This window comes from Brachyistius frenatus, unplaced genomic scaffold, assembly GCF_029030835.1.
Source record: "Brachyistius frenatus isolate BFR_SWC_R1_liver_20210118 unplaced genomic scaffold, ASM2903083v1 Contig_530, whole genome shotgun sequence".
In the NCBI taxonomy this organism is placed as follows: domain Eukaryota; kingdom Metazoa; phylum Chordata; class Actinopteri; family Embiotocidae; genus Brachyistius; species Brachyistius frenatus.
In genome coordinates, this window is record NW_027211129.1 from 58,365 (window position 1) to 77,390 (window position 19,026).

At 43.2% G+C, this 19,026-nt stretch overlaps 1 protein-coding gene across 1 annotated transcript in view; it reads right to left on the bottom strand.

Annotated features, from left to right (window-relative positions):
* LOC138614593 (cadherin-12-like) overlaps positions 1-18,449 on the bottom strand; it is a 61,169-nt gene extending 42,720 nt beyond the window's left edge. The window contains exon 1 of the mRNA XM_069688126.1: positions 18,044-18,449. Coding sequence (XP_069544227.1) covers positions 18,044-18,427 — 384 coding nt within the window. The 5' untranslated portion in view covers positions 18,428-18,449. The remainder of the gene's footprint in view (positions 1-18,043) is intronic.
* Positions 18,450-19,026: the final 577 nt, after the last annotated feature.

Below are 19,026 nucleotides of genomic sequence, written 5' to 3' on the forward strand. Positions count from 1 at the left end.
ATTTTAATACACTGCATCAACCACAGCCTCAACTTGATCTTGCAAGAGATCGCAAGCAGAACCTCAGGTCTGAGTTCCCTGTTGGACAACAATGAAGCCATGTATCACACACAGGAGGAAATAGTCAGCGCAGAAGGGAACACCAACTCAGCGAGGAACGCCACCGGGATAAAGGCACTGATGACACAGTTTGAAGTTTACCTGGTCTTGAAGATTTGTCTCCACCTGTTCCAGAAGAAATGGCACGAGTCTTCAGACTAAAGACATATCTTTGGAGACTTTCCAGTCCAATGTGAGCATGCCCAGTGCGCACTATCAGGGCCTAGTGTACAGAAGCCAGTTCTTTGAGGTGCTTGACCTGTTAACATGTGAACTGGAATTAGATTAAACTCTGCCTCTCCTGTCCTACATGGACAAGGTCCTTCTGGCTGCTGTCAACAAGTGAGTGTAGACAAACTTTATGCAATATGTTGAAATAAAAAAGGTACTGCTGGGACATGACTTGTGGTGAAAATATCTCTACAATCATTTAAAATAGTTTTAGAAACAAAGAGAAAGGAGATAGGATATTTATTTGCTTATTTAGGCCATATGCGCTCATATTGATCACACAGAATTTCAGTTGATTTCTAATCGTGTCTGCCTCATTGACCTTTCATCTGACTGAGGTACATAGGTTAGAATATGGCTGTAAAATATTAGTAACCAATCTGTGCTGTGATCATCAATGGAGCTGTCTGAGGTTCTGAAAAACAAATTTACTCAGCCCTGCCCTCCTGTCAGTTTTGTCTTGGATTTGTGAAACTGTCTAATTTATGTACTATAAATAAGCTACTCAATTCTGTACAATATAGGTTAAATACTCCATCCCCTGAGTTAAAAATGAACAAATCACCAAATGAGACCAGCAACTTGCATGAATTGCATTGTCAAATAATATTGTTTTATAAGACAAAAGGAGGATTTTTTTATTTTTATTTATACACTTTATTAATCCCCGAGGGGAAATTTCTTCACTACAGCAGGGGGGAGATGCTGCAGCAGGCTGGCACCAGCGTGGCGCCAGTTAACCTGACCTGAGGTGCATGTTTTTGGATGATGGGAGGAAGCCGGAGAACCTGGAGAGAACCCACGCAAGCACAGGGAGAACATGCAAACTCCGCACAGAAAGGCCCAGGACCGGATTCAAACGCAGAACCTTTTTTGCTGTGAGGTGACAATGCTAACCACTGCACCACCGTGCCGCCCATAGGAGGAGGAGGAGGAGTGGCAGCAATCTTCGACTCAAGTTTATCAATTAATCCAAAGCCTAAACTTAGTTATAAATCATTTGAGAGTCTGACTCTTAGTCTCTCACCCAAACTGGAAAGCAGAGAAACGGATTGTATTGTTGTTGTTTATCTCCCACCTGGTCCTTATTCAGAGTTTCTAACTGAATTCTGACTTTTGATCAGATTTAGTGCTGAGTTCAGATAAAGTGATGATAGTGGGAGACTTTAACATTCATGTTGACGTGGACAACGACAGCCTCAGTTCTACTTTCAGCTCATTATTAGATTCTATAGGCTTTTCTCAAAATGTAAATAAACTCCGTCACCGTGGTAACCACACCCTCCATCTGGTTCTGTCGTATGGGATGGAAACTGAAAATGTCATAGTATTTCCTCAAAACCCTGTTTTGTCGGACCACTTCTTATTAACATCTGAAGTTACATTAATGGACGACACAGCATGTGGGAATAAATCCCACTACAGTAGATGTCTGTCAGATGATGCCGTGGCCAAGTTTAAGGAAGCAGTTACATGTTTATCCTCTTCGATGCCGTGTGTTAAAGCAGTGGAAGACATCTACGTTGATCTTAGTCCCACACAAGTGGATCATCTGGTAGAAAACACTGCAGTATCTCTGCTCCAACTCTAGATGATGTCGCCCCTCTGAAGAAGAGAGTCATGAACCAGAGGAAGTTGTCTCCATGGTACAACTCAGAACTACGCTCTGCTAGGCAGCGACTAGAAAGATGGAAAGGAAATGGAGTTCCACTAATTTAGAAGAATTTCACCTGTCTGGAAGGAGAGTCTAATATTATATAAGAAAGCTCTTCGTAAGGCCAGAACTTTATATTATTCATCATTAATAGAGGACAACAAGAACAACCCCAGGTTTCTTTTCATCACTGTAGCAGGCTGCCAAAGAGTCCCAGTTCTGTTGAGCCCTCTATTCCTTCAGCTCTCAGCAGTAATGACTTCATTAACTTCTTTACTAATGAAATTCTTACTATCAGGGAGAGAATCGGGCCGACCCTTCCTGACACAATCACTGATGTGTTGCTAAGCAACAGCAGCCCTGAAAGCAACTGTAGGACCAGATGTAAACTTGGAACATTTCTCTCCTGTTGAGCTCTCTGAGTTAACTAGAATTATTTCTTCATCTGGATCCTCTAGCTGTCTGTTAGATCTCATCCCAACTAAACTTTTTAAGGAAGTCTTCCCTTTAATTAATACTTTCATATTAGATCAGATCAACCTATCTAGTGTAACCAGCTATGTACCGCAGGCTTTTAAAGTGGCTGTAATTAAATCTTTACTTAAAAAGATGACTCTTGATCAGCTGTTTTAGGAAACTACAGACCAATTTACAACCTGACGTTTCTTTCTAAAATCCTTGAAAATGTTGTTTCAAATCAACTTTGTGATCATTTCCAAAGGAATGATCTGTTTGAAGATGTTCAGTCTTTAGAGTTCATCATAGCACAGAAACAGCTCTGGTGAAAGTTACTAACAACCTTTTATTAGCCTCAGATAATGGACTTGTCTCTGTACTTGTTCTTCTGGACCTCAGTGCTGCTTTTGATACGATTGATCATACGATCTTATTACAGAGATTAGAAGACGTTACGAGGATTAAAGGAACTGCATTAGACTGGTTCAAATCCTACTTATCAGATAGCTTCCAGTTTGTCCATGTCAACAATGAATCTTCCAGACAAACAAGAGTTAGTTATGGAGTTCCACAAGGCTCAGTGTTAGGCCCAATACTTTTTACTTTGTACATGCTTCCATTAGGAGATGTCATCAGGAAGCACTGCATCAACTTCCATTGTTATGCAGATGACACTCAGCTATATCTTTCTATAAAACTAGATGAAACTAATCAGTTAGTAAAACTTGAAGCCTGTCTAAAAGACATAAAGGTCTGGATGACCAAAAACTTCCTGCTTCGAAATTCAGACAAAACAGAAGTTCTTGTACTTGGTCCTAAACACCCCAGAAACTCTTTCTGTAATCACTTAGTTACTCTAGATGACGTTGTCTTGGCCTCCAGCAAAACTGTGAGGAACCTTAGAGTCATCTTTGATGAGGATTTGTCCTTTAGACACAAGATAAAGCAAATCTCCAGAACTGCCTTCTTTCATCTACGTAATATTAATAAAATCATGAAAATCCTTCCTCAGCGTGACGCAGAAAAAACTCATTCATGTATTTGTTGCTTCTAGACTAGATTATTGTAATTCCTTGTTGTTAGGATGTCCAAATTACTCATTAAAAACCTGCAGCTGATCCAAAATGCTGCAGCAAGAGTACTGATGGGATTTATCAAGAGAGATCATATTTCTCCAGTTTTATCTTCTCTTCACTGGCTTCCTGTGAAATCAAGAATAGAGTTAAAAATTCTCTTGGTGACTTACAAAGCTCTACATGACCAGGCTCCATCATATCTTAGAGATCTTATAGAACCATATAATCCTAGCAGAGCACTTCTCTCTCAGTACGCTGGTCTACTTGTGGTTCCTGGAGTTTCCAGAAGTAGAATGGGAGGCGGAGCTTCAGTTTTCAGGCTCCTCCCCTGTGGAACCAGCTCCCAGTTTGTGTTGGAGGGGCAGAAACCCTCTCTAGCTTTAAGATTAGACTCAAAACGTTCCTTCTTGATAAAGCCTATAGTTAGGGCTGGCTCAGGTAGACCTGAACCAACCCTTAGTTATGCTGTTATAGGCCGAGGCTGCTGGGAGACCTCGTTACATGCTGAGCTTCTTTTCTTTCCTCCTACTCTTTAACTGACTCATACCTCACCATCTTTTTCTCTCCCATAGTTTCTTCTTATTCTCTGTTGTCTCCATTCAGTTCCTTCACTCGTGTAGTTTCTGTTCTTTCTTTTCCAGATGTCCCGTCATGGAGCTGCATGTCTCTGCTCTGTGATTGTCGTCTCCACCAACAGTTCTTCTCTTCTATCTCTATGCTGTTCTTTTCTCTCTCTGCTCTCCTCTCACCCCAGCCGGTCAAGGCAGATGCTCAACCCACCTCTGATCCTGGTTCTGTTAACAGATGCTCCGCCCACCTCTGAGCCTGGTTCTGTTGGAGGTTTGTCTCCCTTAAAGAGGAGTTTTTTCTCTCCTAACTTATGTGGGAATTGTTGAATTGTTGAATTGTTGGGTTTCTCTGTGTAATATCGTAAAGTCTTGCTGTAAGGAATTTAACATGTTAAGTGCCATGAAATAACCTGTGTTGTGATTTGGCGCTATACAAATAAAATGTAATTGAATTAAATTCAAAGCAAAGAGACGCACAAAATGTTGACAAGGTGATCAGAAAGAGATATAAAACAACCACAGAGACCAAATCCAATCACAAATAGATCAAAACCAAACACAAAGAGTCCAAACACAACCACAAAGGGATTCAAAACAATGCAATGCGGTTTAAATATCTGATGATCTGTCCAACAATAATAACCTGCTTAACAGTTTCATCTGACCAGCTGACGTTGTATCGTCCACATCAACCAGATAAACTTCATGGAAACACTGCTCTGCTTCCAGGATTCAGTGACTCTGAAAGAAACGGATCACTGCATTAAAGAATCATGACATCAGCTCGGCACAGCAGCACAAACACCATCCTTCTTCCCCCAACTTACATCACTCGATCTTCAGCTGTAATCACCCTGATGAACTGTATTCACGTTCATTTCGGTTCATCCCTTCATTACGACATTCGTCCATTCATTAATGTTCATCCATTCATTAATGTTCATCCATTCATTACTGTTTATCCATTCATTACAACATTCATCCATCCATTAATCTTCATCCATTCATTACTGTTTATCCATTCATTACAACATTCATCCATTCATTACAACATCGAACCATTCATTACAACATTACTCCTTTCATTACAACATTCCTCCATTCATTACAACATTCATCCTTTCATTACAACATCCATCTATTCATTACAACAGTCATCCTTTCATTACAGCATTCATCCTTTCATTACAAAATCCATCCTTTCATTACAGCATTCATCCTTTCATTACAATAGTCATCCTTTCATTACAGCATCCATCCATTCATTACAACATCCATCCTTCCATTACAGCATCCATCCATTCATTACAACATCCATCCTTCCATTACAGCATTCATCCTTTCATTACAACAGTCATCCTTTCATTACAGCATCCATCCATTCATTACAACATCCATCCTTTCATTGCAGCATTCATCCTTTCATTACAACAGTCATCCTTTCATTACAATATCCATCCATTCATTACAACATTCATCCATTCATTCCAGTGTTCAATATCAGAGTCTTGTTTCCTGGTTGAACCTGATGACCACACACTGTGCTGTCCAGCAGTAATTTAGTTGATCAGCCGGTGTGGCAGATGGAGGTGCACTGCGGATGTCAGGTAAACATGTATTGAGATGATACGTCTGTCCCTCAGAAGGTCAGCAGAAGGACAGACTGGGAGATGCGAGTTCTACACACTGTCAGCAGCAGGGAGGGAACGTTATATATGAAGACAAGAAATGGAAAGCTTCATCACAGCTCCATCACAAGCGCTTATTATTTTACGGTACATTTCTGTTAACACAGATTGTTTGATGAACGTCACTTTAAAAAAGTGAAATATAAATAAAAACACAATGTGAGAATTTGTAAATCATGTAACCCCATATTTAATTGAAAATAGACCAAAGACAACGTATCACATGTTGAAACTGAGTAATTTCATTGTTTTTTAAAACATTTAGAATCTGATGCAGTAACACGTCTCTATAAAGTTGTTCCAGGATCATGTTCACCACTGAGCTGCATCAACTCTTCTTTTAACAACATTCTAGAAACGTTGGGGAACTGAGGAGACCAGTTTCTGGAGTTTTGAAAGTGAAATGTGGTCCCATTCTGGCCTGATAGAGGATTTCAGCTGCTCAACAGTTCAGGGTCTCCTTTGTTGTATTGTTCATGTCCTGATGCTCCAGATGTTTTCAATGATTGACAGGTCTGGACTGCAGGAGGCCAGTTTATCAGCGGACTCTTCTACTAGAGAACCATGCTGTTGGAATACGTGCAGAATGTGGTTGGACGTTGTTCTGCTGAAATAAACAAGACCTTCCCTGAAAGAGACGTTGTCTGGATGGCAGCATATGTTGCTTCAAAACCTGAATATATCATTCAGCATTAATGCTTCCTTCCAGATGTTCAAGCTACCCATGCCATGTGCACTAATGCATCCCTGTACCATCACAGATGCTGGCTTTAGAACTGAGCTGATAACAAGCTGGATGGTCCCTCTCCTCTTTAACCCGGAGGATGCAGCGTCCATGTTTTCCAAACAGAATCTCAGATTGTGATCCATCAGACCTCAGGACAGTTGTCCACTTCACCTCAGTCCATCTTCAATGATCTCGGTCCAGAGAAGGCGGCGGTGTTTCTGGATCATGTTTCTATCTGGTTTCTTCTTTGGAGAGTTTTAACATCATTTGTGGACGCAGCGATGAACTGTGTTCACAGACGATGGTTTTCACAAGTGTTCCTGAGCCCATGCAGTGATTTCCACTCCAGAATAGTGTGTTTTTAATGCAGTGCTGCCTGAGGACCTGAAGATCTGCTACATGCCGGATTCACTGTTTGTCTTTATTAACAGTGCTGCAGCTCAGAGTGCAGCAGGAGAAACAATGAACTGAACTGACAGAGCAAAGTGTGTCAGTCATGCTAATAAGTTTAATACAATACATACTCACAGACAAACACACACACACACACACACACACACACACACACACACACACACACACACACACACACACACACACACACACACACACACACACACACACACACACACACACCCAGCATCAAACCAGCAGCACTCCTTTCTGTCATCATGTTACTGGAGGTAACAGTGAGCGTCTTTCATACAGACTGAGACAGAAAAGTAAAGAGCAAATAATACATGAGAAAAAGACGACTTCTATTTAAAGTGGACGTGACTGCACAGTTGTTGTTCCTCTGGTAAGATTTAAGAAGTGACTACGCCTGCATTTAACAAACACTTTATACTGAAACATCACCTTGATATCTCCTAATAAGCCTAAGTGAGCCATCTGTCATCAGACGTGAGTGTCTCCATCCAGAAACACCGACCCTGACCTCCTAATCTTCGAAGGAAGTAAAATTATAATCTGACAGACAGATCACTTTCAGCATGTTGGAGTCATAGAGGTAGTAAATAGATCACATTGTTGTGCACTGAACTGTTATATAATACGCTGTGTTTCATGTGTAAGTTGTGTATGTGTTCAGTAAATTACAGACTGCTTTGATCTTACTCTGTAAACTAAAATGATGTGATGGTTCAATGTATCACATAGGTCACACGGGGATTGTTGTTGTACTGTACAAGTATATGTATATCATATCATCTATTTAGAAGATTTTGATGTGATATTTGCCTCAAAAAGCTGAACATAAAAACTTAATCTTTATGTGAAATGATGAGTCATATTAAAGAAGTTTGTGTTTCACTTTCATTAGGTTGTTTCCTAGTAGATATTTTTATTGTAGACATTTTGGAGTCAACATTTTTTGGTGAAAGTTGGTCAGTATAGTAAACAAGAAGTTCCAAACACACACAGTGCTGTACTTGTTTTTAGATTCTGCCTGATCATATTCTCACACTATGGCCACTGACCGGTGACATTGTGTAATCAGGTCGTCTCACTGAAATCATCATCATCATAAAGTACAAACAAACATACAAGATAAACCCATGCAGACGTTATATGATCAGAATCACACAAATGACAAATTGTAGCTTCATCTGATCCAACAACAGTTCACTCCCTGAAAACTACAAACTCACATCTTTATTCCTCTCAGTGAAGAACTAATGCTGAATCTTATCATCAACAATCACTGAAGGTGAAGAGGGGAGTCTTAGGCCAGATACTCAGTTATACACTGCTCCAAAAAATAAAGGGAACACTTAAACACCTCAATGTAACTCCAATCAATCCCACTTCTGTGAAATCAAGCTGTCCAGTTCGGATCAACACTGATTGTGGATCAGTTTCACCTGCTGTTGTACAAATGGAACAAACAGGTGGAAATGAGGCAATTATCAAGACAACCCTATAAAGGAACGGTTCTGCAGGTGGTGACCACAGACCGTTTCTCTGTCCTCGTCCTTTCTGGATGAGTTTTGTCCCTTTTGCATTTTGCCAGTGTCCTCACCACTAGAGGGAGCATGAGGTGTCTCCAACCCACAGAAGTTGCTCAGGTAGTGCAGCTCATCCAGGATGGCACATCAATGCACGCTGTGGCAAGAAGGTTTGCTGTGTCTGTCAGCACAGTGTCAAGAGGACGGAGGACATACCGGGAGACGGGCCGGTCCACCAGGAAACGTGGAGGGGGACGTAGGAGGACAACAACCCGGCAGCGGGACCGCTATCTGCTCCTTTGTGCAAGGAGGAGCAGGAGGAGCGCTGCCAGAGTCCTACAAAATGACCTCCAGCAGGCCACTAATGTGCATGTTTCTGCTCAAACTGTCAGAAACAGACTCCATGAGGGCGGTACGAGGGCCCGACGTCCACAAGTGGGGTCTGTGCTTACAGCCCAACACCGTGCGGGGAGACCGGACTTTACCGGAGAACACCGAGATCGGCAGCTTCTCCGTCGGCGCCCTGCGGTCTTCACGGATGAGAGCAGGTTCACACTGAGCACATGTGACAGACGTGACGGAGTCTGGAGACGCCGTGGAGAACGTTCTGCTGCCTGCAACATCCTCCAGCGGGACCGGTTCGGCGGCGGGTCAGCGACGGTCTGGGGAGGCGTTTCTTCGGAGGGCAGCGCAGCCCTCCGTGTGCTAGCCAGAGGTACCCTGACTGCCATTAGGTCCCGGGATGAGATCCTCAGACCCGTTGAAGACCATCTGCTGGTGCAGTGGGTCCTGGGTTCTTCTGATGCAGGACAATGCTCGGCCTCATGTGGCTGGAGTGTGTCAGCAGTTCCTGCACGATGAAGGCGTCGATGCTCCGGACCGGCCCGCCCGTCCCCCAGACCTGAATCCAATCCGGCACATCCGGGACATCGCGTCTCGTTCCGTCCGCCGACGCCACGTCCACCGCAGACTGTCCAGGAGTGGACTGATGCTTTGATCCAGGTCTGGGAGGAGATCCCTCAGGAGAACATCCGTGGTCTCATCAGGAGCATGCCCAGGCGTTGTAGGGAGTGATACAGGCATGTGGAGGACACACACACTACTGAGACTCATTTGGACTTGTCTTCAGGAATCTCCACAGAAGTTGGATCAGCCTGTGATCTGATTTTTACACTTTTATTTGGAGTATGATTCTGAATCCAGACCTCCATGGATAATGATTCTGATTTCCATTGATCATTCTGATGTTATTTTGTTCTCAACACATTCCACTATGTAATGAATCAAGATTTTAACTGGAATATTTCATTCATTGAGATCTAGGATGTGTTGTTTAAGTGTTCCCTTTATTTTTTGGAGCAGTGTATATAAAATTAAGAGACCACTCCAAATTGTTCTTAAATCAGCATCTCTACATGTACGGCAGCCGTTCCATTCCAGTCTGTTGAATTCCAATACAGGAACACCTGATTCTACTTAATGAGGTACTGATCAGGTGATCACCTGAACCAAAACTTATTTAATGAAGAAAAGTATAAAACCAGTGCTGTGGTCATCATTGTCCTCTTACAATAGGACCAGCTGGATGGCAGAAACGGTGCTAGTAGAACCTTCTAATGTAATTGGAATTAAAAAAAAGTGACTATTTACCAAAAGAGTTCAAAAGAAAAGTTCTGAGTGAGAAAAAGAGTTCAACTCTGGTTTTACTGGCAGAGGAACACAGTGAGCGTCAGGCTGCTTCCATCCTTCAAATGTCAAAGATGACAGTTCAGAAGAACGAAGTCAAGCAGCAGACATTAGGGACAACAAAGCCACAGACATTAGGGACAACAAAGCCACAGACCAGCAGAGGACCAAAATGACTCTCCGCTCACCGGGATGACCACCAACTCATTCCAATGTCACTCAACAACCGTAGGATGACATCAAGTGAACTCCAAAAAGAATGGCAGACGGCAGCTGGGGTGAAGAGGACGGTGAGGACGGTTAGAAACAGGCTGCTGGTGGCTGAAGTCGGGCAAAGATAGAAAAAAGCCCTTCATCATGAGAAGCAAAAAAGAGCCAGGCTGAGGTTTGAAGAAGACCAGAAGGATTGGACCAGAGAGGACTGGAGGAAGGTCATCTTCTCTGAGGAGTCCAATGTTCAGCTTTGCCCAACACCTGGTGGTCTAATGGTTAGACGGAGACCTGGAGAGGTCGACGAGCCACAGAGTCTCCACATTCTGTGAAATGTGGTGGAGGATCGGTGAAGATCTGAGGGGCTTCAGCAAGGCTGGAATCGGACAGATTTGTCTTCGTGAAGGACGCATGAATCGAGCCAAGGACAAAGTTGTCCTGGAAGAAAACGTGCTTCCTTCTGCTCTGACGATGTTCCCCAACTCTGAGGAGGGTTCTTCCAGCAGGACGATGCTCCATGAAACACAGCCAGGTCAGTGAAGGTGTGGATGAAGGACCACCAGATCAGGACCCTGTCATGGCCGGCCAGATCTCCAGACCTGAATCCCATTGAAAACCTCTGGAATGTGATGAAGAGGAAGATGGACGGTCACCAGCCGTCAAACAAAGCTGAGCTGTTTGAATCTTTGCACCAGGAGTCATAAAGTCTCCCAACATCAAAGTGAAAGAGGTGGAGAGACGCCAAGACGCATGAAGCTGGGATTGGAAATCATTAATCAATTATTCCACCAAATATTGATTTCTGAACTCTTCCTGAGTTAAATCATTAGTATTGTGTTGTTTAAAAATGAATATGAACTTGTTTTCTTTGCATTATTCTAGATCTGAAAACTCTGCATCTTTTTGTTAGTTTGACCACTTGTCATTTTCTGCAAATAAATGTTTTAAATGAAAATATTTTCATTTGAAATTTGGGAGAAATGTTGTCAGTAGTTTGTACAATGAAACCATTTTTTTTATTTTACTCAAACATACCAATAAATAGTAAAACCAGAGAAACTGATGATTTTGAAGTGGTCTCTTCATTTTTCCCAGAGCTGTATATATACAGCCTTGGCCAAAAGTTTGGAGAATGACACAAGTATTGGTTTTCACAAAGTTTTCTGCTTCAGTGTTTTCAGTTTGTCAGGAGTTCAGTTTTGTCCTCCGTTTTGCCCCCGATCAGCTCTCCTCCTGTGTCCCCTGTCTTTGTCTGTGGCCACGCCCCTCACCTCCCGTGGCCACGCCCCTCACCAGTCCCAGCAGATGCAGCCACTCACCCCTGATCACCACCTGCAGGTGTGCTGCATCTCCCTGATCACCTCCCCAGACTATATGTACCCTGCCCCTGCACAACTCTGGTTGTCGGTGCATTTTTGTTAGCCACCCGTTCCGTCTTCCGTCTGCTCCCCGTCAGCTCTCCGTCAGCTCTCCGTCAGTCCTGTTCCTGTTCCCGTTCCTCCGGCCTCTGTGTCTCCTGCGGATATCCCGGTCAAAATCACCAGTCGGTGGAGTTGCCCTCCCGGCTAGGAGGATTGTTGACGCCGTCCCTTCCGCTGGTCTGCCGGCTGCCCTGTTACCCGTGTCCCCCTGGAGCTGTCGGTTGAGTTGCCCTCCCGACTGGACGTAAAGTGGACACGCTCGGTGCCACCTTTTGGTTTGTAGTTTTTTGTTTGTTTATTTTTTGGACAATAAAGACAGTATTTTTGGAACTGATACCTCGAGTCTGTGTGCTTGCATTTGGGTCCTGGAAAAATACTCCACCACATAACACAGTTCTTTGTCTGATGTTACTTCGGTATACTGAAGTATAATTGTAAGCATTTCATAAGTGTCAAAGGCTTTTATTGACAATTACATTAAGTTTATGCAAAGAGTCAATATTTGCAGTGTTGACCCTTCTTTTTCAAGACCTCTATAATTCTCCCTGTCATGCTGTCATTTAACTTCTGGCCCATCCTGACTGATCCCATTCTTTTAATCAATGCTTGGAGTTTGTCAGAATTTGTGTGTTTGTGTTTGTCCACTCGGAGGATGTTTTGGTCCCGTTCTTTATTCAGGGCTGAGCCCACTCCCTTGGCGGAGAAGCAACCCCACACATGAATGGTCTCGGGAGGCTTTACTGTTGGCATGACAGAGGACTGATGGTAGCGCTCACCTTTTCTTCTCCGGACAAGCTTTTTTCCGGATGCCCCAAACGATCAGAAAAGGGATTCATCAGAGAAAATGACTTTACCCCAGTCCTCAGCAGTCCCTGTACCTTTAGCAGAATATCAGTCTGTCCCTGATGTTTTTCTTGGAGAGAAGTGGTTTCTTTGCTGCCCTTCTTAACACCAGGCCATCCTCCAAAAGTCTTCGCCTCACTGCGTGCAGATGCAGTCACACCTGCCTGCTGCCGTTCCTGAGCAAGCTCTGCACTAGTGGTGCCCCGAACCCACAGCTCGATCAACTTTAGGAGACGGTCCTGGCGCTTGCTGGACTTTCTTGGGCTCCCTGAAGCCTTCTTCACAACAACTGAACCTCCCTCCTTGAAGTTCTTGATGAGCCGATAAATGGTTGATTTAGGTGCAATCTTACTAGCAGCAATATCCTTGCCTGTGAAGCCCTTTTTGTGCAAAGCAATGATGACGGCACATGTTTCCTTGCAGGTAACCGGGGATTAATAAAGTGAAATTAAAAAAAAAAAAAATTTAAAAAATTAACAGAGGAAGAACAATTATTTCAAGCACCACCCTCCTTTTAAAGCTTCCAGTCTGTTATTCTAACTCAATCAGCATGACAGTGATCTCCAGCCTTGTCTTCGTCAACACTCTCACCTGTGTTAACGAGAGAATCACTGACATGATGTCAGCTGGTCCTTTTGTGGCAGGGCTGAAATGCAATGGAGATGTTTTTTGGGGGATTAAGTTCATTTTCATGGCAAAGAGGGACTTTGCAATTAATTGCAATTTATCTGATCACTCTTCATAACATTCTGGAGTATATGCAAATTACAATCATAAAAACGGAGGCAGCAGACTTTGTGAAAATTAATATTTGTGTCATTCTCAAAACTTTTGGCTGGTGGTGTATATATATTTTGAATGAACACATTATGTCATATTGGGCGTTTTTACTTGAATGTTTAAAATACTGGGAGGAGAAATACAAATACATAAATTTAGTACCCGCAATGATATTTAATAAACCTGACAGTAGTAACAGGAGAAGCAATCAGTGTGTATTTTAGTACATTTAGGGTCTGATTTACTAAGATCTCAAATAAAGGAACTAAATTGTGTGTTCCTTCTAAAAGTTTCTCGAATTGACCTTCTGGAAGACAGTTACTTCCTGTTCAAGTGAACTTTGTAACTTTCACAAACACTGAAACAAATCCTGTTTACAGAGACACTGGATGATGATCTTTGTGTTTCTTCATGTTTAATATTTTTAGGCTTATCGATATCTGAAGGAACAGAAGTACACACTCAGGGCCTGATTGACTAAGATCTCAAATAAAGGAACTAAATTGTGTGTTCCTTCTAAAAGTTTGCACATTTATTTTGCACCTGTTTTGCAGGTGCTTTACTGAGTAACTGCTTCATTGAAATCAGGTGCAAATCTCTGTATTTAAATGAGGGTTTGTGAGTTAAAGTGATTCCAGCAATGGAAAACAGAGCGACCGCAAAAGGAAAAGGAAATCTGATCCCATTGAAATTAAGAAATATAAATATAACAAGAACAAAACGCTTTACAGGAGATCATCAGCAAGAAAGTCAATGTGGGAAAAAGAACATGTCTTCTTAAAGTGGAACGGTGTTACGGGGACACTGTGTCTTCAAGACGACCTCAGAGGAGGACCAGTGGAGGACAACGTGTGAGGCCTGTTTGCTGCTCGGTGAGTGATAAGATGTGCGTGTTGAGCTGTAGCTCCTTCGGTCCAAGCTGGACTCTGCTCTGCTTTAAGCCTCTAAACCTGCCGGCCTCCACAGATGCAAGCAGGGCTTTTAAAACTAAAAGCTGACTGAAACTCCAAGTGGCACGAGGTCATCTGATTCCCTCTTCCCCCTCCTTCCACGCAGCCCTGCCTGCTCTGCTGATAATCAAGCTGTGACCCTGCTATTAGCACCAGCAGCAGATTAATCAGAAACCCCTGGGCACACGTCCTTCTGGCTGGGCACCAGTGGAGCCTGACAGCTTCAGTCTGCCTGGTTAACACCGGCATGTGTTCCAACTGCTGCCTGCAGTAGTGCCAGCAGAGCACAGAGAAAAGAGGACTTTACTTACAACTAGCATAGAAGGTTTCAGCAAAACAGCAACAGCCAAAAAACACATCCATCAGCCTGTGTTTGTGTGAAAGCAGTTCATGGACTCAACAATTGATGGAAGTTGAGGTTGCATTTAAACCACGTCCGTTCACAGTACAACCCGGTTTCAAAAGAAAAGTTGTGATGCTGTGTAAAGTGTAAATAAAAAACAGAATATGATGATTTGCAATTAAAATAAACCCTTATTTAATTGAAAGTGGACCAAAGACAACAACATATGTTTTGAATTTGATGGCAGCAACACCTCACAAAAAAAAAAAAAAAAGTTGTGACAGGGTCAACAAAAGACTGGAAAAACACATCTGGTGGAACATCTGACAACTAATTAGGTTGCCATGGCAACAGATCAGTAACATGATTGGAAATAAAAAGATGATGGCTTATTTCGGCTTATTAGGAGATATCAAGGTGATGTTTCAGTATAAAGTGTCTGTTAAATGCAGGCGTAGTCACTTCTTAAATCTTACCAGAGGAACAACAACTGTGCAGTCACGTCCACTTTAAATAGAAGTTGTCTTTTTCTCATGTATTATTTGCTCTTTACTTTTCTGTCTCAGTCTGTATGAAAGACGCTCACTGTTACCTCCAGTAACATGATGACAGAAAGGAGTGCTGCTGGTTTGATGCTGTGTGTGTGTGTGTGTGTGTGTGTGTGTGTGTGTGTGTGTGTGTGTGTGTGTGTGTGTGTGTGTGTGTGTGTGTGTGTGTGTGTTTGTCTGTGAGTATGTATTGTATTAAACTTATTAGTATGACTGACACACTTTGCTCTGTCAGTTCAGTTCATTGTTTCTCCTGCTGCACTCTGAGCTGCAGCACTGTTAATAAAGACAAACAGTGAATCCGGCGTGTAGCAGATCTTCGGGCCCTCAGGCAGCACTGCATTAAAAACACACTATTCTGGAGTGGAAATCACTGCATGGGCTCAGGAACACTTGTGAAAACCATCGTCTGTGAACACAGTTCATCGCTGCGTCCACAAATGCAGGTTAAAACTCTCCAAAGAAGAAACCAGATAGAAACATGATCCAGAAACACCGCCGCCTTCTCTGGACCGAGATCATTGAAGATGGACTGAGGTGAAGTGGACAACTGTCCTGAGGTCTGATGGATCACAATCTGAGATTCTGTTTGGAAATCATGGACGCTGCATCCTCCAGGTTAAAGAGGAGAGGGACCATCCAGCTTGTTATCAGCTCAGTTCTAAAGCCAGCATCTGTGATGGTACAGGGATGCATTAGTGCACATGGCATGGGTAGCTTGAACATCTGGAAGGAAGCATTAATGCTGAATGATATATTCAGGTTTTGGAGCAACATATGCTGCCATCCAGACAACGTCTCTTTCAGGGAAGGTCTTGTTTATTTCAGCAGAACAACGTCCAACCACATTCTGCACGTATTCCAACAGCATGGTTCTCTAGTAGAAGAGTCCGCTGATAAACTGGCCTCCTGCAGTCCAGACCTGTCAATCATTGAAAACATCTGGAGCATCAGGACATGAACAATACAACAAAGGAGACCCTGAACTGTTGAGCAGCTGAAATCCTCTATCAGGCCAGTATGGGACCACATTTCACTTTCAAAACTCCAGAAACTGGTCTCCTCATTTCCCCAACGTTTCCAGAGTGTTGTTAACAGAAGAGGTGATGCAGCTCAGTGGTGAACATGATCCTGGAACAACTTTATAGAGACGTGATGCTGCATCAGATTCTAAATGAGAAAATATATTTTATAAAACATCATTTCTCAGTTTCAACATTTTCAACATTGTATTGTGTGTATTTGTAATTAAATATGAGTTCACATGAACTCATATTTCAGTGGTGAACATTCAGTTCAGTGAACATTCAGTTCAGTGGTGAACATGATCCTGTCCCAAATTACAAACTGAACTTGGAGTTTCAAAGACATCATCAAGGTGCATCATGGGACCTGTTGCAGCTCGAAACCTTTCGTCTTCAAAGACATTTTATACTTCTGTAAATCTGAATGATTCGTTTGTTTTGAGTGTCTCCCATGAGAATGAAGTGCTTCATAAACTGGGTCTGAGCTGTCAGCATGAGTTACAGCAGCAGCTGATCACAGATAACAAGTCAGGGTGAATTCAACATGTTGGCTCCTCACATCAGACAGCACAGCTTCAGGTAAAAACCACATCATGAAACAAAGTGAAGTCTCTGAAGAGTTTCAATTCATGATGTAACTGTGAACCGTCCATCTAATGTGCAGCGGCACAGAGGCTCAGAGGGAATATTACCAGTCTAACGTGATGAACTAATCAGACCTCATAACACCGAGTCTGTACCACTAACTGAGTGTGGTTACCTGTACAGCGATGCATTTCTGATGGGTTTTATGAGTAATGGATGACCAGAACAGAGCCCACACCGAGTTCCCACGCAGAGTCAAACAAATATTGAATATTCATCATCTGTAATTCATGGAAAAATTGTCAGAAACAAAAACTATTCTTCTTCATCAACAGACATGAAAACTCAATTGATGAAAAAATGAGTATTGTTTGTTTACTGCTCTCAACGCTGTGTGAGCAGACATGTTGTTCCAGGATCACAACGGGCTGATGTCTTTTTGTTTGGACCACCTGTGATGCTGACACGCTCTGACACACATCCAGGATGTTTGGTCTGTGCTGTGACCCTCTCTGTCTGATCCTGCCAGCTACACCCTGCAGAGGGAAACCTGCTGCCCGTCTCCTGGCTGCTGCAACATCCATCTGCCAAACTGATCACATCTGAACTCTGCTCTGCATCACAAACGTCCTGTGGAGTCTAAAGTGCGTCTCACAGCTGGGATCTCTGTCGTTAGAGGGAAAAATGTCTCGGTGTTTACTGGGAATTATTATTAATTACACCATGATTACACTGTGCAGACATGTTCTGTGAAAAAGGCACTAATTTAATGTCCGTTAATAACACACAGCCTCCTCCAGCCACTGAACGATGCTCACTAATACCTCAATAACTAGAAGTCTCTCAGCTGACTATTTCATCACCGAGCAGGGCAGCAGTAACCTGCTGCTGGTTAGAACACCTCCTTAGCAAACTGGAATAGAAATATTTTAAACTGAATCCTGATGACTTCCTGAACCTGACCACTTGGTTTTGGTGCCTACAGCTGAAGTCTGTGTGTCCGACACACCACTGGACTCTGTTGGTTCACATGACGATCAGTGGGCTGTTTTTCTTGTGTGGTAACACTCAGATCTGAATCTTATCCAGCTACAGACGAGAACTACCGTCTCCCTGTTCAAGTCTGATGACAAAGTGGGTCTGCTGCCTCCAGCAGCATGACTCCAGAAACCCAGCAGAGGTCAGAGGGGATGAAGGTGTGCTTACCTTCCCGACATACTGAGGTTCTGATCCCATGTACTCCTCCAGGACGAAGAACTGGTTCCACACCCAGCCTCTTTTAATCCGCTGCACCTTCGACCTCCCATGTCTTTTAAACCTCATCCCGCCTTCCAGTGATGTCACTTCCCCCAAAGACGGCCTCCCACTCGGACTTCCTGTCGCTCCCCTCCATGACATCACTGCACCCTTATGAGTTCTGCTCTGAAGCACAGTCTGCAGGGGGATTTGGGAGCTGTAGTCCAACAGCACACAGGAGCACAGCAGAAATACAGTGACATATTCCCTTGTGATCATCAGGGAGTATCGTTGTGAATAAAAACAGAGTGAAAAGTCCAAACAGCTGCTTACTTCCAGGTTGGAGACGGACATACATCCAACGCTTGGTCTACTCTGCAGGTCAGCATCAGACGAAGGGTTGGAAATCCAATATATTCCCAGAGGATGACCAGAAGATCTGTTAATATGCTCTCCTGTCTCTGAAGATCATGATGCTGAGAGTCACTGAACTCTGTGGTCCGATGATGGGTCCAATGATGGGTCCCTCCAGGACTTGGGCCAGGATGTGTTGTGGGTCTGGTTCTGTTGTCAGACTGCAGAGGAACCAGGAGAACCAGCTCTTCACTTCTCCTCTCTTCCAGCAGTCACACCTGGAGCAAAAAGTGAAGATCATGTTGAGCAGGAGAGTTCATTGATGATTGTAAAATCAGATGTAAACAGGAATTAGCAGGTGATAAAGTAAGTATCACTCTTCACACCTGCTTTATTCAATTTAACACTTCACATAACAACAGGTTTGTTTTCATCAGTCTAGTTGCAGCACGAATCCAGGTCCAAGTTCTGAAGGTGTCGAATGTGTTGAACACAAACAAACCGTAGTCTGCTGGGGTGAGGGTGTGGGGGGGTGAGCAGTATTGGAGCCGGAGACACCAACAGACTTAACAAACTGGTTAAGAAGGCCGGCTCCATCA